Here is a 25,474-nt window from a genome sequence, read left to right on the forward strand (position 1 = left end):
AGGAGAAGGAACAAATGGACTCAATCAAATCATGCAAAACCTTGACCATGATATAAGTTTATGTTTTTCTGGTATGTTATGATACTGCTGGGGAATCAGAGATTATGAGAACATATGAGAACACCCAGGGAGGATACTTGGAAGAGTAAATAAAGGAAGCAGGCAGCCAGCTACTGACTAGCATAAAGACCCAAACAGCACTATCCTGTGACACCAAGAATAAAAATAGTCGTGTAATTGCTCCGACAATTGTATTAAAGTTATTGTCCAAATGGACAGCTGTCAATTGCTTTGTAGACCCCCAACAAGAACCTACTGGTTTTTAAAAATGTGCTCCAGGGCAAGGGAATTTTTATTTTATTTTTCTGCTCTCAACTCTGGCCAATAGTGGTAGGTTGCAAATGGAGTGGTCTGAGTCTATGCAATGGCATATTATGGCAGAGGCAACTCCTATAAATTAGCAACTGATTGAATGTGAAGGTAGGACTATGTCTAGGAATTTTGTGGTTATCATAGAACACCAATATATCTTGTGTCTGTCTGTAAGAGGCTTGAATGGAAATCCAACCACCTTTACAGATAGTACTGTATCCTTTAAGTTTGGCACTGTTACCACAGATTACCATTGTGACCCTGTTGTGGTGGTTACTCTATTCCTGCCTGAACAATTAAGCCAATATTTTATATTATGTTTGATATTCCTGTCTTGCATAAATGTATTGCACTGTAATTGTGTATGTTGAAAATATCACTTAGGTTTTGCTGCCACCTAGTGGCAAGTTGTATTGTTTCCAGGTAAGCCTCTGCAGAAGACACAGGAGTGCCTGAGACTGGGTGAGGAAGTAGCTGCAGATTCCTGTGTGTCGCTAGCTAGCAGTGGAGGTGAGCGACACTAGCCATAAAGGTGCACCATCTCTGGACCTAAACAGTACAAATACATAGATAAGCACCACAGAGGAGCTAAGGAGGGAAGAGAAGCCCCCTAGACTGTGCATGATCCTGAGAGCAGACAAGGCCTGTATAATAGTCAAGCCTGTGACAAATACCAGTCAACCTGCCGCCTGTAAGAAAACGTGTGAGATATTGTGTGCAATACTGTGTGTTTGGCCTGTCCTTGTCAATCAAAGCACTGGGAGGGGGGACAGCAGGTTGGCTGGCCACCAAAAAGAGCAGAGTCTGGGTGCAATGAGTGCAATAGTGATGCCCTTATTTGCATATTAGGATCAACAAACGAAAACAGCACTTTAATCAAGAGAACTACAGTTAAGCGACTGTAAGGCTATGTGTGCTTGGTGCCTGACTCAGGGCCAAAAAGATTTGGGGGGATATTTATCAAAACTAGTGTAAAGTAGAACTGGCTTAGTTTCCCATAGCAACCAATCAGATTCTGCCTTTCATTTCCCAAAGGAGCTGTGAAAAATTTAAGATGGAATCTGATTGGTAGGCCAGTTTTGCTTTACACCAGTTTTGATTAATATTCCCCATTTGTTTGTAAGGTCTGACCCCCACCCCCTTACATGTCTATTGTGTCATACAACAGTATCTGGTATTTGTTGGCTTAAGGCCCCTTTCGAATGCTTGTTAGCGACGATAATCTGCTGGTGTAATGAGCAAAACACTCATTCACTGGGCAATATAATTGTTTGTGCAGGCTCTAAATCATTGTTTCCTGGCAGCAGATCGTGCCGTGTAGACAGCCTCTGCTGAAGGCAAACAATGATTCTGTATGGGGGCGAGAGATGGCATTAGTGATCACTACTCCCCATACTGTGGAGGAGATCGCTGCATGTAAATATGGCGGTCTCCTTCACTGACGAGCAGGCGATTGCCGGGAAGGAACGCTTCCTTCTGGACAATCAGTCTGCTCCATCAAGCAGTGTAGGGGCCTTTGTTTTTTAATAGCATGTTGCCTAAGCTCGTCCCTACAGTCCAGGGATTGTACTCCAGCCTGTCCATGGCATCCTCTGCAGAAGACTTAGAAAGTACATTTTACTTTATCTTTTTGATCAGTGAAACAGGTAGATAACAAATCAGCTGTCATTTAACATTCTCTCTGCTGTTTCTGACACTTATCTGCTGTGATTTGCCTCATGGTGTTAGCATCCTCACAGGGGAGTCTGTACTTTGTAAGTAATGAGTTCAACTGTGGACTGGCCATAGACTCTGCTGGGGTGGTATAATGTGCTGCAATATGGTATTGCTGACCCGCCTACTTGTGCTGGACCCGTTTTCTATCAATTTGGACCAGACTACAAAATGGGGCCACTTTTAGTTCCCAGTCTGCCCCTGGGTCTGTGGGTCATCTTAACTCTTAGGACCCTGTGCAGCAAACCACCGCTGCTCAGCTGTCAGATAGTAGCAAACATAAAATAATAAAAATCGGTACAACGTATTTCATGCTAATAAGACGAGCTAAACTTACCTTGTTAGGCGACACTACTCCACTGGGTGATGAGAAAACATTTCCTTTCTCCCACATGCTCTTTATGTTCCGCACACCCTCAGTTACCAATGGAAGGTCGGCTGGGGCAGGTTTGGCTAGTTTAGTGCCTTTGTTGGTCTGCAAAATATAAAACATGTCCTAAAACACAATTAAATCTAAAGTGCTACATAACTGGTCAGGTCAAAAGAAGAATCAAGTCCACAGTCAACTTACTGTTGACCCAGATGAAGTCAAGGTTTAGTAAGACTGACCCTTCATGTGCCAGTCTTAAGGCGTGCGTGAGTACAGTGTGCCTAATTTATTAAGAAGGCCACTCCTCTTAATCAATTTGGTGCACCTTTGGTTGCTGTTATGCCAGAAATTGAAACCTGCTATACTTTGCGCCAATTTCTGATGTAAGTGATGGTCAATCTGTTGTTCTGTAGGAGGTCCAGACCCTTCCGTTAAATTTAAAGCTGCTCACTTTTTAGCTACTTTTGAAAAAGGGTGATAAGTGTGAATTTTAGTGCAGTTATGTTGAGTGCCATAATATGTGGCATTTCCTTACTATACATGTGGTGTAAAGCATTTTATAAACTACTACCGTATGGTTAAATGTATAATTTTCTAACAAGCTACGTGGAGGCTCAGGTCTTGTTAGGAATAGCAGCCTTGCATTGTGTGTAATGTGTTGGTCACAAAATAATGACAAAAACAAATCTGGGGGCAAAAAGGTCCCAACCACATTATCATCCCAGACTTACCCCAATCGCACTGGTGTATTGCTCAAGTCGGCTGTCAATCTTGGACACCACTGCTGGTTGTGAAGCTTTAACACTGAAAGAAACGAGTTGTTACATGCATTATAAATACAGTACTATGGGACCACTGTTATTTTATGTTCCCCAAAAGGGAAAAAAAAAAAAAGAGGGGAAAAATCCCCTGGTTTTGGCAAGTTGCTAAAAATTACAAGGAAAAAATTTATGAGAAAGCTGAATGACAAACAATATGGTCACCATTATTTTTCTCAAAGGGTTGACACCTACAATAAAGTGATACGGTTGTGAAGGCTGTACTGCTACATACTGTAATTGGCCAAACTAGACTCTGGGAGAACTTTCATGTCAGCCATATTGGTTGTCATCTAATTTGTCAGCCTGACAGATGATGACCACTTAACCCCTTAAAAAATCGGGCCAATATTAATTTTTTATTTTTACTCCCTATATTCCAAGAGCCATAACTTTTTAAATATTTCGTTCACGTAGCCATACGAGGGTTTTTTTTTTTCTACGGAAAAATATGTATTTTTAATGGCAGCATTATTGGAAAATGGGAAAAAAATTCTTTGTGGGGTAAAACTGAAAAAAAAAATAAAAAATAAAAAATAAAAAACAGATTTCGCTTCGTGCATAGCTTTTACAGGCAGCTTACCATGACAGGCCTGGGAACCTTCGGAAGGTCACAGGCTGTCATGGTAACTGATCAGAGCCCCGTTAATTCCCTGGCGGGAGGTTCCGATTGGAAGGCAGAGGGAGCCCCTTCCCTTTGCCTAACCTCACAGCTGCCGCGGCCAATAGCGGTTGCGGCATCTGAGGGGTTAAATGACCGGTTTCAGCGCCATTGCCGATCCCGGTAATTGTGGGCGTGTCCCTGATTTATTATACAGCCAGCAGCCGTCATGTTTGGAGCAGGCTTAGCGCAGTAGCCCGCTCCATACAACCACTTACACATTATCATGTACAGCGTTTTGCGTAAAGGGGTTAAAGAGGACCTTTCACTGGTGTACAAACTAAAAACTAACTACATCAGTGGGCAGAGCGGCCTGGCTATGAGCTGTGCGCTGCGATTGGCCAGCGCTGCAGCAAGGGACACGCCTCATACAAAAAATCAGTCCAGTACAACAGAGGGAGCGCAGACACCGGAGCCTATACCGGGCGAACGGAGCGGCGTCCAGACATACTAGTAAGTGCAGGGGGACCCCTGGGCGCTGCTCTGCCCACTGATATAGTTAGTTTTTAGTTTGTACACTAGTGAAAGGTCCTCTTTAAGAGCTATATTTCAGATATCTGAGACAGAATGGTTGCCATGGATACGCTCCAGCCTTTTTTTTATTATGTTGTCAGGCAGGAGGATCCTAACAACCACTCTGTCTGAGATTAACCCCTTCCCCCAGTATGAATTTTAGGACTTAGTGGCCAAGCAATTTTTCCATTTTTTGATTATCGCCTTCCAAAAGCTATAACTTTTTAAAGCAATTCTATGCTCTTTCTGAGCTTGTTAGCCGTGTGGGTGGTCTTATCAGTGACTGACAGCCTTCCCTGTATAAGCGCTCACGCACACGACCGTATGTATTTTTCAGTCCGCAAAACACTGATCTGAAAAAAATACGAATGACGTCCGTGTGCATTCTACATTTTGCAGAACAGCTGGCCCCTAATAGAACAGTAATATGCTTGTCTGTTATGCGGACAATAATAGGACATGTTCTATTTTTTTACGTTGCAGACGGATCACGGACCCATTTAAGTTGAATGGGTCTCGATCCGTCCCCGCCGCGCACAGATTTTGCCCGTGCATTTGGTCCCCAATGCACGGAACAGCCGCAAAACTGCCGTGTGCACGAGGCCTTACACTGCATTTTCACAGAGAAAAAGTCAAAAAGGCTTTGCCAAAACCTCATTTTCTATCATCTCTTGCTGCCATGTTAGGCTAGGGCTACACGATGACATGTGTCGCGCGACTTATTGGGCACAACTATACTGCAACATATGTCGCACGACAATTTTTATAATGATAGTCTATGGTGTCGCACTGCGACAGTCACAGAAAAATCCATCTTGGTCGCAGTGTGACACCATAGACTATTATAAAAATTGTCGCACGACATTGGTGCGACACATGTCGTCGTGTAGCCCTAGCCTTAATCCTTTAAAACAGCTTCAGCTGTTGTTACCATATATTGCTTATGAAGTTTGAAGTAAACTCCACTGTCAATTAAGACTTGGCCCGTAAACAGCAAATTTAAAATCCATCAATCTTTTTATCTCTCTCTATTATACTTTTCAGGTTTTTTATATTCCCACTTATGTCCAGCTTTAATTTATTGTGCAGAAAAGAAAAATGTGTTGCTACATGGAAACTGTCCACAAGCAGGCTAGCTGCTGTCGACACTTAATATTGTAGCTTTCTTTTATTCTTGCGTGGATACTCGGAAAAACTCAGCTTATTAACAGTCATTCAAATACCCTAATTAAAATATGAATTTCTAAGGGATAATGCACACAGCTGTCATTTTTGTCTGCATCAGATGTGCATTTTTTGCGGATCAGATGCGGACCTATTGATTTTAATGGGGCCACAAAAGATGCATCCGCACGTCCATTCTGCAGTCCCGCAAAAAAGATAGAACATGTCCTATTCTTGTCCGTTTTGCAGACAAGAATAGGAAATTTCTATTGAAGTGAAAAAGAAAATGACAGCATGCACACGGCCGGGATCCATGGAGCGAAGCATTATCAGTGGACGCCCCTCTAAAGGGAATCTGTCACCAGTGACCTCCCTATCAAACTGTTTGCATAGACACATACAGATGCAATCGAGCTCAACTTGACTGTTAACGCGTTAAGTAAAAAATGGCACAAAAAGGTTAATTAACTTTTCAATGTATTTCAAAGACCTTTGTCACAAGAAGGCATGAGATAACACTGTGACATGAGTTATCAGAGTCAATTTTAGTAGTAAATGTAAAATATAAGAAAAAGAACTGGATCGCAGATCCTCAATACTATGCTTTTATCTAACTGCTTCTCAGCGCAATTTACCTTACACCTACCCCTATGCTGCATGCTGTACATGAGGCAACCTTGTCGCGGTGAGTGGGCCTATGCTTTTAGATCAAATTGTATACTAATGCCTCATGTATAGCATGCAGCATAGTGGTAGGTATACGAGAAATTGCGCTGAGAAGCAGTTAGATAAAAGCATAGTATTGAGGATGTGCGATCCAGTTCTTTTTCTCATATTTAATACGTTTTGTATAATCTTTGTTCTTTCCCCCACTGGTATCAGCACTCCGCCCCATTCGGCCCAGGTGATTTTAATTAGCAGGAGTCTGCAAGTATAAATTCCTACCTCTCAGTTGGAGTTCCTGAGAGTATGTGATAAGGTGGGTTCCACACCTGCTCACATGGCGCAGTACTGCACAGCGGCTATTGTTGCTTTGGTGCTGTCCTGGTGGGTTGGTGGAGCCCAGTGCCAGGGTGGCTTTGCCAGACAGCGGGGGCGCTGTTTGGCTATTGGGTCCTGCTGCCTGCTGGGGCGGTGCTGCGGCGTCGGTGGTCGGCGTGCAGCGCTGCGCCAAATTTAGAGTAGGGTCCCATTCAAAGAGGCAACTTTGTCGCGGTGAGTGGGCCTATGCTTTTTTATCAAATTGTATACTAATGCCTCATGTACAGCATGCAGCATAGGGGTAGGTATACAGAAAATTGCGCTGAGAAGCAGTTAGATAAAAGCATAGTATTGAGGATGTGCGATCCAGTTCTGTTTCTTGTATTTTACATTTACTACTAAAATTGACTCTGATAACTCATGTCACAGTGTTTTCTCGTGCCTTCTTGTGACAAGGGTCTTTGAAATACATTGAAAAGTTAATTAACCTTTTTGTGCCATTTTTTACTTAACACGTTAACCGTCAAGTTTAGCTCGATTGCATCTGTATGTGTCTATGCAAACCGTTTGATAGGGAGGTCACTGGTGACAGATTCCCTTTAGGCCCCTTTCACACGGGCGAGTATTCCGCGCGGATGAGATGCGTGAGTTCAACGCATTGCACCAGCACTGAATCCTGACCCATTCATTTTTATTGGGCTGTTCACATGAGCGGTGATTTTCACGCATCACTTGTGCGTTGCGTGAAAATCGCAGCATGCTCTATATTGTGCGTTTTTCACATAACGCATGCCCCATAAAAATTTATGGGGTTGCGTGAAAATCGCAAGCATCCGCAAGCAAGTGCGGATGCGCTGCGATTTTCATGCACGGTTGCTAGGTGACGATCGGGATGGGGACCCGATCATTATTATTTCCCCTTATAACATGGTTATAAGGGAAAATAATAGCATTCTGAATACAGAATGCATAGTACAATAGCGCTGGAGGGGTTCAAATTTTTTTTTTGAACTCACCTTAATCCACTTGTTCGCGCACCCATGGGCATCTCTTCTGTCTTCATCTGTGAGCAATAGGACCTTTGATGACGTCACTACGTTCATCACATGATCCATCACTATGGTGATGGATCATGTGACGGACCATGTGATGAACGCAGTGACGTCATCAAAAGGTCCTATTGCCCACAGATGAAGACAGAAGAGAAGCCGGGCTGCGCGAACAAGTGGATTAAGGTGAGTTAAATTTTTTATTTTATTTTTTTAACCCCTCCAGCCCTATTGTACTATGCATTCTGTATTCAGAATGCTATTATTTTCCCTTATAACCATGTTATAAGGGGAAATAATATGATCTACACTACAACTAACCCAAACCTGAACTTCTGTAAAGAAGTTCGGGTCTGGGTACCACAGTCGGTTTTTTATCACGCGCATGCAAAACACATTGCACCTGAACATCGGAACGTAATTGCAGTTAAAACTGACTGCAATTGCGTTCCTACTCGCGCGGCTTTGCCGCAATGCACCGGGATGCATCCGGAACTAATCCAGACATGCCCGTGTGAAAGAGGCCTTAGAGGGGCGTCCACTGATTTGAAAAGGCATCATGTAATGCTTCGCTCCCGCTGTGGTGGTGCTGCAGATGATTGTGCAACCAAGCTCCTCTACAGGTTGCAACTGATTGCTGAGTGTCCAACCTCTTGCACACGGACATATTTTCTTTCCGTGTCCGCTCCTTTTTTATACTCTGTGTGCATTCCGTTTCCGTATTTCCGTTGTGCAAAAAAAAGTGATGTTAATTATGCTGAAAAGCAGTTAGATAAAAGCATAGTACCGAGGATGTGCGATCCAGTTCTTTTTCTTGTATTTTACATCAGAGTCAATTTTAGCTCGGCTACATCTATAGCTGTGACTCACCTGATTAAAATAATTTCTCTTGTTGCTCCCAAGCTCCCCTCCTTTAAGCAGCCAGCCTCTCCCTCACTGCTTTGATTGACAGGGCCAGGCAGTGACAAAGCAGCAAGGGAGGGGCTGGCCCCAGAGAGGAGCAGAGCTTGGGAGCAACAAGAGCAATGGTGACGCTGCATTGCACCAAAGGCCTAAAAACGGTTAGATAGGGAGGTCACTGGTTTGAGATTATTTAACCCCTTAAGGACCTGCGCCGTACACGTATGGCGCAGATGTCCGTGACTTAAGGACCAGCGGCGTACATGTACGCCGTTGTGATCGGGCGGGTGCAGGAGATGCGCTCGCCCGATCCGCGGCAGGGGTCCGGCAGTCACTGATAGCTGGACCCCTGCTGCATGCACCGGCATCGGTGAAATCATTGATGCCAGGCATTAACCCTTGATGTGCCGCGGTCATACATAAAATAAATTTTATGGCTTGTTTGGTGCTGTTCAGATACCGGTTAGAAAAGGGTTACCTCCCATACGACCTCAACACTATAGAACTCCAGGCGGCACCTGTTTTTATGGTAACAGAAGGTCGCCCTCTGGTGTTGAGTGTATAGAATGACAGGTAGAAAGGGATAAGGATTACTTTTGTGCACTCCAGGATTACTATGACTCTACAGATGTGGAGAGAGATCCTTCGGGATTTCAATAAGTTACAGTTATATTCATATATATGTACATATACAAAAAGGTGTTAATACTGTGCCTTTAAATGGTGTTGACACCAAGACTGCTAGAGAACTACATGGTAGTTGGCTCCGAAGCATGAGAACATGAAGGTAGGAACGTCACAGTTTTCACAAAGAACAACGGTTAGAAGGGTGTATGCTCAAGCAGTGTGAAGGTGCGACCACACAGAGCGGTCACATCGTGGCGGAGTACCATACGGGTGTATGAGCCACAATGGACTCCTATTAGGCTAATTAGGACCTCAATGTTTAGTCAGTCTCTATTGGTAATGGCCAGGACTATTACAGCAAGCCCTGTCCTGTACTCTTTTCCTCCAGGAGAAGGCTGCAAGTGTGATCCTGGACTATAAGAGAAGCAGGACTGACTAGAGGATAGCTGCAGATACCCCATTACAATTCCTGCACCACAAAGAACCACCATTGCCACCCCTAGATCATTTAGGGTTGCCACCTTTTCCAACAAAAAATACCAGCCAAGGTTACATGAATAAAACAGGGTAAGGTTTTGTGGGCATGGCTTAATATTTAGTGTTATTTGACACTAATGGTTTCATCATATTCTGAGTATTTTTTTTTTTTTTTAAACTAATATTTTTTAGATAAAATGCAGCCAGAAATGTGGGGGTTGGGGGGGGATAATTTTGGGTTGAGTACACAACCATGGTGACTTTTTTTTTTGTTCTATTCCATCAGAGGATCAGAAAAACTGATAAACACATCTGTTGAATAATGGATACCAACAAATTACCTCTAATTTCCATCCATCATTCATTGACTTTAATGTTAAAAGTAAAATGGAAAGTTCCTTTCCATCATGTTTCCATTATTTTGTATGTAAAAAAAAAAAAGGAAAAAGATATACACGGAACTGAGTAAATCTGAGTATAACTGATGCTAACATCACACCAATAAAATCAATGGTGATAATAGCGGAAGCATTTTTTCAGTCTTTCTATTCTTTAATGGAACAGAAAAACAGAAATTACTAGCGTGAATATAACCAAATTTTACATGCACAGAAGTCCATGTCAGGCTTGGTTCACATTGGCATTTTTATTATAGGAGTACAACAATGGAAATAATGGAAACAATGTTTCTATCAAATGACGGGAAGAAACACCACTTAACGGATCCCATTGACTATAATGGGATCTGGTTTCCCTTAGAAAACCTGCATTTTACCTCACCAAAAAGCACAGCCTTCTGCGTTATTCTGGCCCGTATATTTGAAGGAATTTGCAACAGAGGCTCCTGAAGAATCCTCTGTTGCAAATGTGAATGATCCCCCTCCCCTGAGATCATGTACAAATACTCAAGAACAGGACGATCTGTGTCTCTCCTCTTGTCCCTGTAGCCCGTCAGCATGTCTGCCCCTCTCCTCCTCCATGCTAGCCAGCTTCAACCTGGAATATCTCAGGCTATATAGAGCCTAGAGATATGAGCCAGATCTGCAGATATTACCTACAGATCTCACTAATGACCTCATTTCTAAGAGGCATATCTCAGGCTGTATGGTAGTTAGTACAGCGATCCTTATCTTAGATTCTTAGCTCTAAAACAAGACCGGGATCATATCTCTAGGTGCTATACTGAGATATATCTTGATCTTATATCTATATCGAGATATATCTTATATCTCGAAAATTGCTGACACTTCTATGTGCTGTTAAAAATAAAATAGCGACCCCAACTTTCTGCTGGTAGTACCGGCTAGGCCACTGGCTTACTGGCCAGATGGCAACCTGAATTACGTTGCATTTAGAGTTATGTTTCAGTTTAAGGTCTGCACCTCTCTACATGAGAAGACTGTTGTTCTTGACCTGGTCGACTTCTAATGTGTAACCTGCCTTACTGTTCAGTGAAGTTGGCTGTTACTTGCGGCACCTGACTTTTTGCACCATTTGCAATTGTGACTTGCCTACACCCACATTGAACTCAGCTTACAATACAACAATCGTCATCCATTTCCTCTGACTAGTTAACTTGAAGATAACATCACAAAGTAAAGATGGCTGCCTGGGCGTCTGGGAACTTTGAGGCCGGCTTTAATCATAGAACAAAGCCTTCATTTACAGCACTTGTCATTAATGAGTCTTCGCCTGAGAACAGAGTCATTTGTGTTAAGACTCAGGAAAAGCGGAAGAGAACTAAACTGCAGAAGACAATAAAGGTGCAGATTTAAGGCAGTCACCTCTGAAATTAGAGTGTGTGTATTGACGTCAGGGGCTGTTCAGCCGTGTCACGTAATGTGAGAGTTCGGGGTAACTCATTATTTGGCTTGTGTTGATAGTTTTCGGGATTTTAAGCGGAACTACTTTAAGTAATGTATAATGGAATTGCATCATGAGAAGTCATCTAACGCATACACGTACCCAGAGTTCAAACTCTCACTAAGACATATAGATGTCATAGCAGGGAGGTCCCACTCTATGAGTTGGAACAGAGAACCACTCTGTAAGAACATTCCCTGCTCCAGCAGACTCAAGCCTACAATGTATTACTGCCATGTAATACTACATTTCCCTTGCAGTATCTGCTGCTGGAGAAATGTCTGACTTGAGAAAGGATTCCTCAGCAAAATGAATGAATGAATGAATGAATGAATGAATGAGATGAATAACGGCTTGAGTATGCAAAGGGTTGTTGCTGGTAACACAGCCCTTTCAATGACCACTGTACAACTTGTGCCATAGTATGGCGCAAGTTGCACCATGTATGCTCATAACTTAATCCTTGAATACAATTTGTGCTGATTAATTTCCTAATATATCTTTACAGTGGTCAGAGCTCCTGGCTTTGAAGCTTACTATATACTGTGTATACGGTACATTCAGTATGCCATACTCTCCCCCTAGTGGTGGCTGGAGGAAGCCAGAATGTTATGTTTTAAATCAATGTCTGTGCAGGGGATTTGGTGCTTTGGGTCAAAAACTATTATTCCGACCATTGTAAAGAAATTAAGCACCACTGAATTTTTGACCTAAAGGTGGAACGATGGGAAATGTTAGTCATTCATTCTAAGCTGACTGTACAATTCTGATGACACGACCACAGTTTTGTTATAACCAGGATAAAGAAACCAGCCAAAAGGGGCCCCTCTGCTGAATAATGAATATTGCTGTGTAAAGTGAGCAGGTAATGTTGTCAGATGGATGGAGCATTTGTTATGGATTTTGGATTTCCACATTATGTATTGCATGATTCTATGAGCTTAAAACTGTTACACCTATATATTTTACAGTACAGCTACATAAGATAGAAAGATAGCTAGGATTTCCTTCATCCGGAGCATAGATTCCGTTCAATGCCTTAGCCTTGTATCTAAATACACTGGTAAAGGCTTGTTGGCACTCCAATGACTGCTAGCTTCTACGGCACTTGCCCCTTATGCCTTCTCCCCAGCATAACTCTCATCCTGTGAAGATACTTCATATGTGTTATGACATTGATACTCACCTTTTCTGGGACGACCTATGCAAAAATTCCGCCCGTTCCTCAATCTATAAAAAAAAAGTAATAGAAATTTAGTCTTAAACTAGTCATGAATGCCATTCTATATTCATATTTCCAATGGTGTATGGCTTGTGGACCTTAGAGGCAGCCCATGCACTGTCTGTGGGCCATGTGTAGAGAAAAGGGCCCAGTCCTGGTTATTCCAACTCCCTCCAACCAGTGCATCAACTAAACAAACAAAGAGGATTTGGCCCTAGCATAATGGAATGGCGGTGGAGGAGAGAAATAAACAACAGGTCCTTATGCCAAAACCTGGCACTATAATGGGTGCACATTTTGATGTCCACTTTGGGGCCTCTCTCCTCTAATAATCAAGGCTAATTTCATGCAATAAATGACAAAATACCCAAAAGTTGGCACAGCCATGCAAAAGAAGATATTACACGTAAAGAAGACTTTAGTGCAGCATTAACTTAGAATAAAATACGACTATCCTAAAGTTTACATAGACACCGAGCGCCCAAATAGGATGTATTAGAAAAATGTCACACATGATGTAGATTTCTAACTGCACCATTTCAACATTTACATCACTCACATTCATTAAATAAACCTCACTTCCTGAAACACTAAAGTCTGCTTCATATGTAATCCCGGGTAATAAAATGACTAGAAAATTAACTGAATGCCACATATTGGTCATTTGATTTGTTTGATCATTAATTCTTAGCATTTTACAAGTACTGTAGGTTTAAATCAAAGTGCAACGAGAAGAAAAAAATGATGCACCAATCATGCTTACTATGTGGCAGCAGGTTACTAAATCCACCATTATATTTCACACACAACACACATTGTTTCTTGAATGACATACACTGTATAAAATCACAACGGGGTGTAAAGAGTCTCCTTATGCTACTTTCACACTAGCGGCAGGACTGATCCGACAGGCTGTTCACCCTGTCGTATACGTCCTGCCGCTATTTCGCCGTGCTGCCACTCCATCCCCATTGACTATAATGGGGACGGGGGACGGGGGACGGAGCAACGGCGCAGCACGGCGAGAGGCCGCTGGACTAAAAGTACTGCATGTCTGACTTTTTAGTCCGGTGGCCTCTCACCGTGCACTGCCGTATTTCTCTTTCTTCCCTGCACTCAGTAACTTAGAAGTGCGGAGAATAGAGCTGCCAGTGCTCAGCGTTGGCACTACGTCATATAGGCAAGGAGACAGGCAGAGGGTACATATAGAGAGGCAGGGGCTGGGTTAGTAAGCTAAGAGGCAGGCTGGAAGCTTCTGCATGTTCCGCATAGTCTTTTCAGCGTTCAGACAGGCTCTTCTTACCTTTCTGTAATAAAGTATATTATAAAAATGTTTAACATCCCTGTCCATACACTATATCAGCAAAAAAAATAAAAATAAAAAATAAACCAAATGGCAGTTCCACTTTAGGGGATCAATCATAGAGGCTCAGCTTCATTAGTTAATTTATTTAGTTTGAGTATGAGTGATCTTCAATCAAAGGCTCTCCAGTTGTTGTGAAATAAACCCTCACACCTTGATGGGAGTTGTAGTTTCACAGCTGGAGTTCCAAAACAGGAGACCTGGGTCTAGTCATTCAGGTCTATCCCTATGGTTCCATAGTACATAGGTATTTTACCCAGAAGCAGCGTTGAAGTGGTTAACGGATGAGCTGGAATTTTCTTGGATTTTGTTATTTGCAGTGATTATGCAGCCAGATGACTCTCTAGTAAATTCTTCTGTTATATAGTAATTGTTAGCTAAATGCTAGGTAGGTAACCAGAAATTCTGGATATACTGGTAGATATCTGACACGTCCTGACTAGATAACCATGAATAAAGCTGGCACTAATTCCCCACTGCTCCTGTACAGACATTGCTTGAGTTCCTGCTGTCGTTTTCTTCCCACCTGCCTCAACAAACAGGAAATGCCTGGAAATGGTCGCACAACTAATCATTGGCCACAGTGATTGGCTGAGCTGGCATTTCCTGTGAGTCAGGACAGAACCAAGAATTAGAGACTAGTAAAAACTTGGTTTATCAGTGAGGTATCAGGTTTTTTCTTTATTTCGTTAACCCATTCTAAACCAGATGCCACCAATTTTTTTCCCCCAAGTGTCATAGGCACTGTTAGTGTTCTGAAATGTATTTCTGTGGACAAAAGGTGAATAAAAGGTTCCAGCATAGCCCGGTGGAGCAAAATATACAATCAGATATTCAAATACCCATAGTGGAGCTCTGCAGTTATACGTAGTCTTCACATATAGGCAGGCCACAGCCCTCACCAAATCGGCATAAATTTTTCTTGATTATAACCGAACGCTTAAAAATGGTTTTCCAAGATTTTTTTTTTACTGATGACCTTTCCTCAGAATAAGTAATCTGACCCCCCTCCCGATCAGCTGTTTGACAAAGCACCGGCACTCCTTTGAGTGCCATGGCCTTCTTGCAGCTTACCAAGCACAGTGCAAAGTATAGCAGCTGTGCTTGATATCACGCTCAGCCCCATTTACTTGAATGGGGCTGAGCTGCTCCTAGGCCATGTGACTGATGAATGCAACGTCACTGCCTATTTAAAACAGAGAGAAGGCCGCGGTGCTCACAGGAGTCATCAGTATAAAAATCTCGGAAGACCCCTTTAAGCAGAGGGATGCAGATAAAACTTCAGCCTAAGGTTGTTTCATGTAAGGTCATGCTTTGTTATGGGGTGGCCGACACTACCTCACCAAGGTTGTATATTCCTGAGCTAAGCTACAAAAACTACAATTTACAAGAAGACTAACAGGTGATTATCTATAAGAAGGGTTTATAATGGTTTGTACCTTAAAAGCTGAACCCTTTGGAGTAAAACATTTGAATGGTTTCTTCTCCTCTGATGACCCATCATCTGGAAGTTTCTGGCGTTTTTCTGCAGCCTCTGCTCGTCTCCTTTCTATTTCTTCCTTAAGTCTCTTCTTTTCTTCCTATGATGAAAGAACAAGAAATTGGAAAGCTGTTCAATGGTTATAAACAATAGAAGCAACCAACTCGTGGACAGAACACCATTTACCACATTTGAAGGACCATAAGTACCAGAATGTTATGCCAGTGGTCTTCAACCTGTGGCTCTCTAGCTACAAAACTACAACTGCCCCAAAAGGCCAACATGGTGCAGTCAACAGCTGCAGATTCCTGGGGGTTGTACAAGATTAGAAAAGCACAGCTGCATTCTCCCAAAAACACAGCCATGCAAGAATATGGCACTGACCCTTTAAATTGTAAAGGGAGGTGTTCTTCATAGTACAGAGAGAGCCCACTTATGGTGATTGATGCTGTCCTCTACAGGGAGTGCAGAATTATTAGGCAAATGAGTATTTTGACCACATCATCCTCTTTATGCATGTTGTCTTACTCCAAGCTGTATAGGCTCGAAAGCCTACTACCAATTAAGCATATTAGGTGATGTGCATCTCTGTAATGAGAAGGGGTGAGGTCTAATGACATGAACACCCTATATTAGGTGTGCATAATTATTAGGCAACTTCCTTTCCTTTGGCAAAATGGGTCAAAAGAAGGACTTGACAGGCTCAGAAAAGTCAAAAATAGTGAGATATCTTGCAGAGGGATGCAGCACTCTTAAAATTGCAAAGCTTCTGAAGCGTGATCATCGAACAATCAAGCGTTTCATTCAAAATAGTCAACAGGGTCGCAAGAAGCGTGTGGAAAAACCAAGGAGCAAAATAACTGCCCATGAACTGAGAAAAGTCAAGCGTGCAGCTGCCAAGATGCCACTTGCCACCAGTTTGGCCATATTTCAGAGCTGCAACATCACTGGAGTGCCCAAAAGCACAAGGTGTGCAATACTCAGAGACATGGCCAGAGTAAGAAAGGCTGAAAGACGACCACCACTGAACAAGACACACAAGCTGAAACGTCAAGACTGGGCCAAGAAATATCTCAAGACTGATTTTTCTAAGGTTTTATGGACTGATGAAATGAGAGTGAGTCTTGATGGGCCAGATGGATGGGCCCGTGGCTGGATTGGTAAAGGGCAGAGAGCTCCAGTCCGACTCAGACGCCAGCAAGGTGGAGGTGGAGTACTGGTTTGGGCTGGTATCATCAAAGATGAGCTTGTGGGGCCTTTTCAGGTTGAGGATGGAGTCAAGCTCAACTCCCAGTCCTACTGCCAGTTTCTGGAAGACACCTTCTTCAAGCAGTGGTACAGGAAGAAGTCTGCATCCTTCAAGAAAAACATGATTTTCATGCAGGACAATGCTCCATCACACGCGTCCAAGTACTCCACAGCGTGGCTGGCAAGAAAGGGTATAAAATAAGAAAATCTAATGACATGGCCTCCTTGTTCACCTGATCTGAACCTCATTGAGAACCTGTGGTCCATCATCAAATGTGAGATTTACAAGGAGGGAAAACAGTACACCTCTCTGAACAGTGTCTGGGAGGCTGTGGTTGCTGCTGCACGCAATGTTGATGGTGAACAGATCAAAACACTGACAGAATCCATGGATGGCAGGCTTTTGAGTATCCTTGCAAAGAAAGGTGGCTATATTGGTCACTGATTTGTTTTTGTTTTGTTTTTGAATGTCAGAAATGTATATTTGTGAATGTTGAGATGTTATATTGGTTTCATTGGTAAAAATAAATAATTGAAATGGGTATATATCTGTTTTTTGTTAAGTTGCCTAATAATTATGCACAGTAATAGTCACCTGCACACACAGATATCCCCCTAAAATAGCTAAAACTAAAAACAAACTAAAAACTACTTCCAAAAATATTCAGCTTTGATATTAATGAGTTTTTTGGGTTCATTGAGAACATGGTTGTTGTTCAATAATAAAATTAATCCTCAAAAATACAACTTGCCTAATAATTCTGCACTCCCTGTATTAAGTGTAAAGGGGACTGTGCGCCCTCAGTGAAAGACTGAAACCATTAAGCTGTTTATCCTCAGAGAGAGACTTTTTAGTTGCCCATAGTAACTGCCAAGTGTATAATACATGTATAACCATCAAGCTTTGTACCTTGTTTTGAATGTAACCACTAGGCTTTGTGCTTTCTATTAGAAAATTTTATAACAAGTGCAGCTAAAGTGTCCTCCTCATTGCTGTGCCATTTTGAATTGCCACCTGTGCCAATTATGTACAACACCTAAATGTCTTCCTCCGCTGACCATGGCAACCAAGAACCCTTCGAAGGGTCACTGAGTTTTCAGAAAACTTTTTATATGTCATATAGACATATCAAAACTTTTGATCAGTGGGCATCTGGGTGCTGAGACCACTCCCCAAATGCTAGAACAAAGAAGGAGAAGCGCTAGCATACTGTGATCTGTCCCCTTGCTGCAGGAGACAGAATTGAGATGTGCCCAAAGACTTTCTTCTGATTCTATTTTGCTTCCTGCAGCGAGGAGTGCGATATGCAAACACTGCTCTATCCTTGTTCTAATAATCGGTGGGAGTCTTAGCACTAAGATCCCTACCAATCAAAACTTTTGATATATGTTTCTAAAACTCAGTGACCCTTTAAGTTGCTACTAGTAATAACTGTATCATACCTCTTCCTTAGCCTTCCTCTCAGCTTCTTCCTGTTTCTTTCTTTGTTCTTCCTCTTCCATAATTTTTCTCCTTTCCTCACGTTTTTTCTTCAGCTCCTCCAGCTCCACGGCAGATTCTTGTTGCTTCTGTTTAAGCTTCTCAAACTCTCCGGTTTCTGACTCTCCCCTACGACGCTTGAGTTCATCTAGCTTCTTCCCAGTGTCCATCTGATCAGAACCTGGCTGTCCTTTCGCACCACTTAAACAGAAAAATAAAACAATCTTATTTTTCCAAAAACATTTTAACATGTTTACTATACCACTGATGTTAGAATAACTCATGCTAAATTGCTCAAATAGGGGGATTTGTGTCTTATGGAGTTTTCGCCCTCTGTTTGGGTCTATCTTGAATTTAAGACAGTAAAAACAAAAAAAATTGGTTGGCAGGGCAATGTAAGTTGAAAAAAATTACTAAATATCCTTTCATGGGAATAGATTGGCCCTTAAAAACTCATTGGATGTTTTCTATGAAGATGTTCATGAAAACCATAGCTGCTTTACAAATTCTGCTTTCCCAGGCCTTTTTTGGGTCAAAGATTAGAAGTTCATTCCAAGCTCTTTCAATTATAAATATGAAGTGTCAACCAGCAGCTGTGGAATCTGAATTAAAAAGGCTGCAAGCATCCAAATATAGGACAAGATCAAACAACTTAGCTTAGCGTGCATCAAATATGTGTGCTACACCAATGCTGGTTTCCTATGAGTTATGTAGTTTTTAGACTCGATGTTGAACTTGATAGACGAGAATCATGAGATCAATTTGGTTGTCATAGAACATACATAATACATAGATTTGAAGTCCCACCTTATGCCCAACACTATGTAATTTTTAGAACATAGTGTGCTGATTAATTTCTTAATACTGGCTGGTGGAAGGTGGTGGCATGGAGGATCAGGAAAGTGAGGTAGATAGCTAGATAACATTTAGAAAGTGGGGTAGAGGGAAGAATGCCAAGGAGGCTAGTCCTGATCTGACACACCCCAACAAGTTTGCATGGTTGGCAGATGAAGGGGATGTTCAGTTCAGGGATAGGACTGCTGCAGCAAAATACTTCCTCTGCTAGAGGAATGTCAGCTCCAGTAAGAAGGGGACCCGGAGAGCAGGGCAGGCCAGACAGATGCTGGTAGTGGAAGACTTGATCATTAGAGGTACAGATAGGGCTATCTGTCAAAAAGAACGGGATCGTCAAAAGATGTGTTGTCTTCTTGGTGCTTGAGTTCAACATATCGCGGATTTCCAAAATACTACCTGTACCACGAGCCACATCAGAGAGGCAGCAGGAGATTAAGCAGTGCCTCAAAAGCTGATAAGGAAGGAGGGATTTGGGTTCCTGGAGAACTGTGCTGACTTCTCTGTCGGCTAGAGGCTCTATCATAGAGATGGGCTGCACCTCAATGAGGAAGGTGCAGTTGTTTTGACGAAGATGGCTAGAGGTTTAGAGGAGTGTTTAAACTAGGGACTTGGGGGGAGGGTAATTACATTATAGGAGGGTAAGATAGTGCAGATATAGACCTGGAGTGAGGTAATGGGACTGGGGGGAATTGAAGAGAGGGACTAGAACAGTTCAGAAGAAAAGGTGTAGTGTAAAAAGCTTGACTAATAAAACTGGGGAACTGGAATTAGTGATGTGTGAGGAGGACATGACTGGATGATAGCTATGACTGGGGGGTTAAAGTACAGGATTGTCAAAACTGGAGAGGGGGAGGGGTTTGCCTTTATGTAAAGCTCACACTCGGTGAAGATGTAAGTGAGGGACATGCACATGTGGAGTCACTGTGGGTAGAGATACATGGAGGCAAAAACAATAATAAAGGTTTGTTACAAGCCACCTATTAGGACTCCCAAACATTACAAGGGACCAGTGTCCCCCATTTGAAAGGAGCAGTGGTCGACAATGTGCTGCCACTAACTTAGACTCTATGGCACTGAAGGAGATGGCTGAGTGCAGCACTTGGCTACCTCTGTCAACCCCATAGATCTGAATAGAGCAGCAGTGCTAAAGCCCAACTGCTGCTTTATTCCATTAGGTATCCCAAGGCCTCTGTTCTCGTGGTTTACAGGGGTCCCAGCTTTTAGACACTTATCACCCATTCTGTGGATAGGTGCCAAGTACTGCTTGTGGGAAAGGCCATCTTCAGTACTGTCCATGTACTGATCTTAATGGAAACACTTTCCCTCTTATCGTTCCTTGAGTCGAACACCAGGATAGTGAGGATACAGTAAACACGTATATGTGTCAATAGTTTATAGACTTTAGACTGACAATGGCAATTATAAGAGATACTTGCTACAGTATCTCTGGCTCCTCAGCTTATGCACTGGTTGTTTAACTGGTCATTGTATTCCAAGACTTGGCAAGTGCTACAAAAAATGCAGAAGAATGCTGTCAATCATAAACCATCTCCAAAAGGTGAAGGTCTCCTATTTCCCAATCTTTGAGCCCTGGAAATGTCAGAGCTCAAAGTCTAGGTTTGGCCAGGTTGCAAGAGCATGAGGAACCAGATGGTTGCACACAATCCGCCTAGATCCTCAGTAGAGACAACCATAAGGGCACCACACACAGAAAAGTTATTGTGACCAATTCTTTTGAGCAAAGGTCTCTAGGAAACAGATGAAAATTGTCCCTCTAGGGCTACTTACTGAGTAAAGTCAATGCTTGACCCTTTAAACAACATTTAAGTAATATGTGTAATACAGCCCTATAAAGAGAGACAGATGACAGGAAGACAGTCTGAACTAGGTCACCTTACACATAGTCTTAGGGGAGGAAGACATTTTAATAAAGCACTTCCATCATTTTGTTTTGCTTTAAACCTAACCATATCTCTACAAGTATGTCAACAGTTCTAGCTGTTGCTTCATCCCTGCTACAAGTCACTGGTTCTCCTGTACTGGTCTGCATCTTTATCTGCCTTTTCTCTCTACTATATTTATTAAAAATGACTGCTGCTGAGTCAAAATCCCATGTTGCTGCAGTTTTGCCTACAAGTCCCAGAATACTGCTGTCCTAAAGAGGAGAGTGTAAATGAGGGTGGACGTTTCCTCCATAATGTTGTTTCCATCCACTGATCCTCCTCCTGGAAGTTTGTATTCTCATCGTCCTGACAGGACCTTATGATGTCACTCGGTCATGTGACCTCTGTTTTCAGACTTCCAAACATCAAAACACTTGATTAATTGATCAAATTAATTTTGTTTAATTTCCTAATATAAAGGGGCCTATAGAAAAGCTAACATAGATCTGTGCATCTGCTGGTTGTTTCATTTTTCTGAGTGACTTGATCTGTTCATGTAACCATGTGATGTCAAAAGGCCTTTGCAGCTTAGTGATTGTAAGCATTCTATGCTGATGTGGAGATGCTTCGGATAAATAAAAGAGCTCCTCTCAATATCCGTCACCTGCCGTATTGCAACGGCCACTTGTTCTCTAGCATAGGCACGTTTAGATAATCTATGGGCAATGTTCTCAGCTTCAATCCTGAAACTCTTCACATCTGTGCAATTCCTTCTTGCACAAATTATCTCACCCCTTTGTATATTGGCTACATGTTTGGGGTGACAGGATGTAGCATGGAGAGTAGTAAAGCCAGCCAATGGCTTTCTATATGTGGACGTATGGATTTTAGTGGTGAGGGGATCCCCCCTCAGGCGCAAATCCAAAAAAAGAGATCTCCTGTGTGTCATGATGAAGACTAAAGGAGATGGTCTCCACACAGGAATCTATATAGCGGCCAAAGGCTTTACAACAAATGAAAACAAGGGATGACATTGTAATTAAGCAATCTGATAAAGGGGGCGGGTTGTTGCAATTGATAGTGGCCTATACAAGACCCAAATTGAGTCAATGCTAGAGAACAAGTGGCAGCTGCAATACGGCAGGTGACGGATATTGAGAGGAGTTCTCTTATTTATCCTAAGCAGGAAAATTTGCCTGATAGTGATGAGTCCCATGGTACAGATATGAATACCAAAAATAAAAACAAAAATAACAGAAATAAATTCAGCAATTTATTTGTCACGCAATACAGCATGGAGTTTATGCAAATTTGTCATATCATTAAAAAACATTTTCCTATCCTAGCCTATGATAAAGAGTGGAACGATATAGTCGCAGATGGGGTTAAATGTGCAGCTAGAAGGGCGCCCACTATTGCCAGTTATGTTAGTCCTAGTTTATACCAGAGAAGAAGAAAAATGCAGCCTGTATGGTTAACAACTAAGGGGAGTTACAGATGCGGACATCATAGATGCATCTGTTGCACTCATATGTCAGTCTTAACTACCTTTGTTTCAACCTCAAATGGCAAACTTTTCCATATGAAATCATATCTAAATTGTAACACTACTTATGCGGTTTGTTTAATTACATGTGGAAAATGCAAATTGCAATATGTGGGATGCACCACCAATGCCATCAAGACCAGGGTACGCAAACACATTTCCAATGTGCCCCATCATGGCAGCCGCAATGTATCTGCTGCTAGTCTGCACTTTGCTGTCTGCCATCGGACCTGGTCGTACAAGGCATTGAAAGGGTTATAATGCCCAAAAGAGGAGGAGACCACAGAAGGAAATTACTAAATTGAGAATCCTTCTGGATCTCTGAATTAAATACACGTCAACCAGAGGGTTTAAATAAACGTTTCGATTTAATTTTACAGCAATAGTTCATATGTGTAGAGTTCCTGCAGCCTCCCATATTTATGAATGATTCCTTTAAATAATTTATTTCAAGCTAATATAACTCAAGGATTTTTTTACTGATTGTATGGTTTTTTCGTTTTCTGTAGTGAAGGGTTGTTTAAGGTGTGGCGTCTTTTGAGGGTGTTTGCAATCATGTGACCACAATTAGTGAAGACAGGTGCAACCTTCCTTATAAATACCGCCTTTTTTATGTCTTACGGTGTCATGAGTAAGGGCTTGAATTGTCTTATGGTAGCCCGAAACGGGTAAACAAGACTTTTTGTAAACTGGATGTGTTTTTACCGCAAGCAAAAATAAAAGAATTCCTTTACTGAAGTGGAGCTGGATCTTTGAGCTTTTGGACTAAAGTTACCGCCTGGAAAGGGACTTATTACTGGCGCCTAAAACGCTCGTCTTAATAAATGACCCCCCAAAATGTAACTTTATTAGTAAAGGAGGTTTAATATCTATTTGAAATGCAAGTCTGAAAAAAAAAAAAACATGGGAGTGGTTCTTTAACAGGAGATGAGACATCTAAAGTATCTGAAACCAGATATGAAGTTGTTTGGTTAATGGAAAACACTTATTACCCAAACTTGTCTATATGCTTAAGCTTCTGTGGTGTTACTTCATGTAAACCTTCTCCATTTTGAGCTTTAGTCTTGCGTTCCCAGCTGGCCTTTAATTCTTCCTTTCCTCCCTTGTCTTTAATTGTTTTCTCATCCTTAACCTGGTCAGAAAAAAGTTTAGGAGACCAAGAAAACAACAAGTAAGTTTGGTGCAGAACATAGCATGAGCCCTGGCCACTAGAATAATGACTGCAAGCACGAGTTTCTTCAGTGACTTCATTCACATGGTTGCATTACTGCTCCAAACAGGTTCTGAGTTATATGAAGCCATAATACAGCACCCATACAAACCCATGGTCATACTGTACCTCTGATTCTAAACAGAGACATATGAAGAAAAATGTGTAAATGAGAGGCTATTATATGGTGCTATATGGAGGACATGGAGTGCAACACCATAAGAGACCAGTGGAGTCGTTAGTAACTGTGAACAGGGGCCCATGGGTCTCTTGGCACCACTGATCACCACTTTCAACCATTTGACAGGTCTACCAGTATCCCTGATAGGCACTCTGTGCTGCTTGCAGTCTTAGTGAACACTGTATAGACTTTACTATGGTTTTAGGAGGTTACTCAGAGTCTACTACATTGGGTTTAAATATTTATCACTTTATTGATTGTTTATTCTTTGCTAAGAGTGATCATTGATCATACATTGGTCAGCTTTAAACTGCTAGTATCATATTCAATGCAATTTCCTAAAAATCACTTATTAAAAGGGGCTGTCTAGTCTAGAACACCCAATGTCAAATACAGTGATCCCTCAATAAACAATGGCCTCAGGATCAACATACAATGGTCTTTCCTAGGCCATCGCAAGTTGAAACTAGACTCAACATACAGTGCCTCAAACTCAGATACAACCAATCAACATGACCATTTCTCAGGTAAAACACCTGTATTGGTTGTCTAGTAGTTCTTATTTACAGTACAGTTTGGTACTACATCTTCTGTACTGCTCTCTATCTGTGCCAAGATGGGCTGCTTCTTTGGATGCCAGCTCAAATTAGTTTTTATTTTTCTGGTACACTGTGTGCTCTACAGAGCCATGAAGAAGCTCCTGTCCTCATCATAGAAAGTGATTTACAGTTTCCAACAGCTTGTCCTTTATATGTCTTAGTTATCTGCTTATTTTTCCTAATTGATAATTTTCTCTCATCTTGGGATTATATTTTGGGGCTTTGGAACCAATTACTAGTTTTTCATAGAGTTAGAGACTCGAGATACAATGGTTTGAACATACAATGATCATCTAGGAACCAATTCATATTGTAACTTGAGGGAGTACTGTATTTTATTAGGGAATTCTGCAGTAACAAAAATCTATGTTCAGTGCCTTTGCCAATTAGCAAAGCAAAGAGAGGCTACAAAATGCACCTCTTGCTCTGGAGGACCCAGCACATCCGTGTGAAAACAGTTCTCACATCAGTTCTTTATTTTTCTTGTAGTGGCGCTGCAGGTTAACTGAACTGGTTATTTCACAGATTACAGATGATCGCTGGTGATCAGACTATTAGATGTAGCTAAAAGCAGAGTCTTATAGTCAGAACAGTATGTACTTACCATGCTATGCAGTATACTTGCACCACTTTGTGTTTGTAATAAAATGTAATGCAGCACAATTGGGCATTTTTATGGATTAACAAATTAGTTGGAGTTTTAAGAAAGATCAGTTGTTATAGTATGTATTCAGACAGCGTATTACTGAAAATGAGCTAGTATACTGTATTACAGAGAATACTGTTAAACATTTAACACAGGGAAAAGGTAAAAGTAGTCTTAAAAGTACAGTTAATACACAGTAACATCTGATAATCAAAGGGTCAGTAAACTAAAAGTACAAATATACACATTACTG

The 25,474-nt window shown here is 41.8% G+C and overlaps 1 protein-coding gene and 1 long non-coding RNA gene across 7 annotated transcripts in view; one reads left to right on the plus strand and one right to left on the minus strand.

Annotated features, from left to right (window-relative positions):
- CALD1 (caldesmon 1) overlaps positions 1 to 25,474 on the minus strand; it is a 187,009-nt gene that overhangs the window by 7,716 nt on the left and 153,819 nt on the right. For all 6 annotated transcript variants that reach the window (XM_040439192.1, XM_040439195.1, XM_040439193.1 and 3 more), the window contains 6 exons: positions 23,578 to 23,717; positions 18,265 to 18,502; positions 15,533 to 15,673; positions 12,695 to 12,738; positions 3,187 to 3,259; positions 2,423 to 2,560 (listed from right to left, as the gene is read on the minus strand). In XM_040439192.1, the coding sequence (XP_040295126.1) occupies positions 2,423 to 2,560; positions 3,187 to 3,259; positions 12,695 to 12,738; positions 15,533 to 15,673; positions 18,265 to 18,502; positions 23,578 to 23,717 (774 nt within the window). The remainder of the gene's footprint in view (positions 1 to 2,422; positions 2,561 to 3,186; positions 3,260 to 12,694; positions 12,739 to 15,532; positions 15,674 to 18,264; positions 18,503 to 23,577; positions 23,718 to 25,474) is intronic.
- The window catches only part of LOC121007142, a 50,220-nt gene that overhangs the window by 3,341 nt on the left and 21,405 nt on the right, over positions 1 to 25,474 (plus strand). The window contains exon 2 of the long non-coding RNA XR_005780392.1: positions 774 to 882. This is a non-coding gene — a long non-coding RNA (uncharacterized LOC121007142). The remainder of the gene's footprint in view (positions 1 to 773; positions 883 to 25,474) is intronic.

The sequence above is a fragment of the Bufo bufo genome, chromosome 1 (assembly GCF_905171765.1).
Source record: "Bufo bufo chromosome 1, aBufBuf1.1, whole genome shotgun sequence".
NCBI lineage: Eukaryota > Metazoa > Chordata > Amphibia > Anura > Bufonidae > Bufo > Bufo bufo.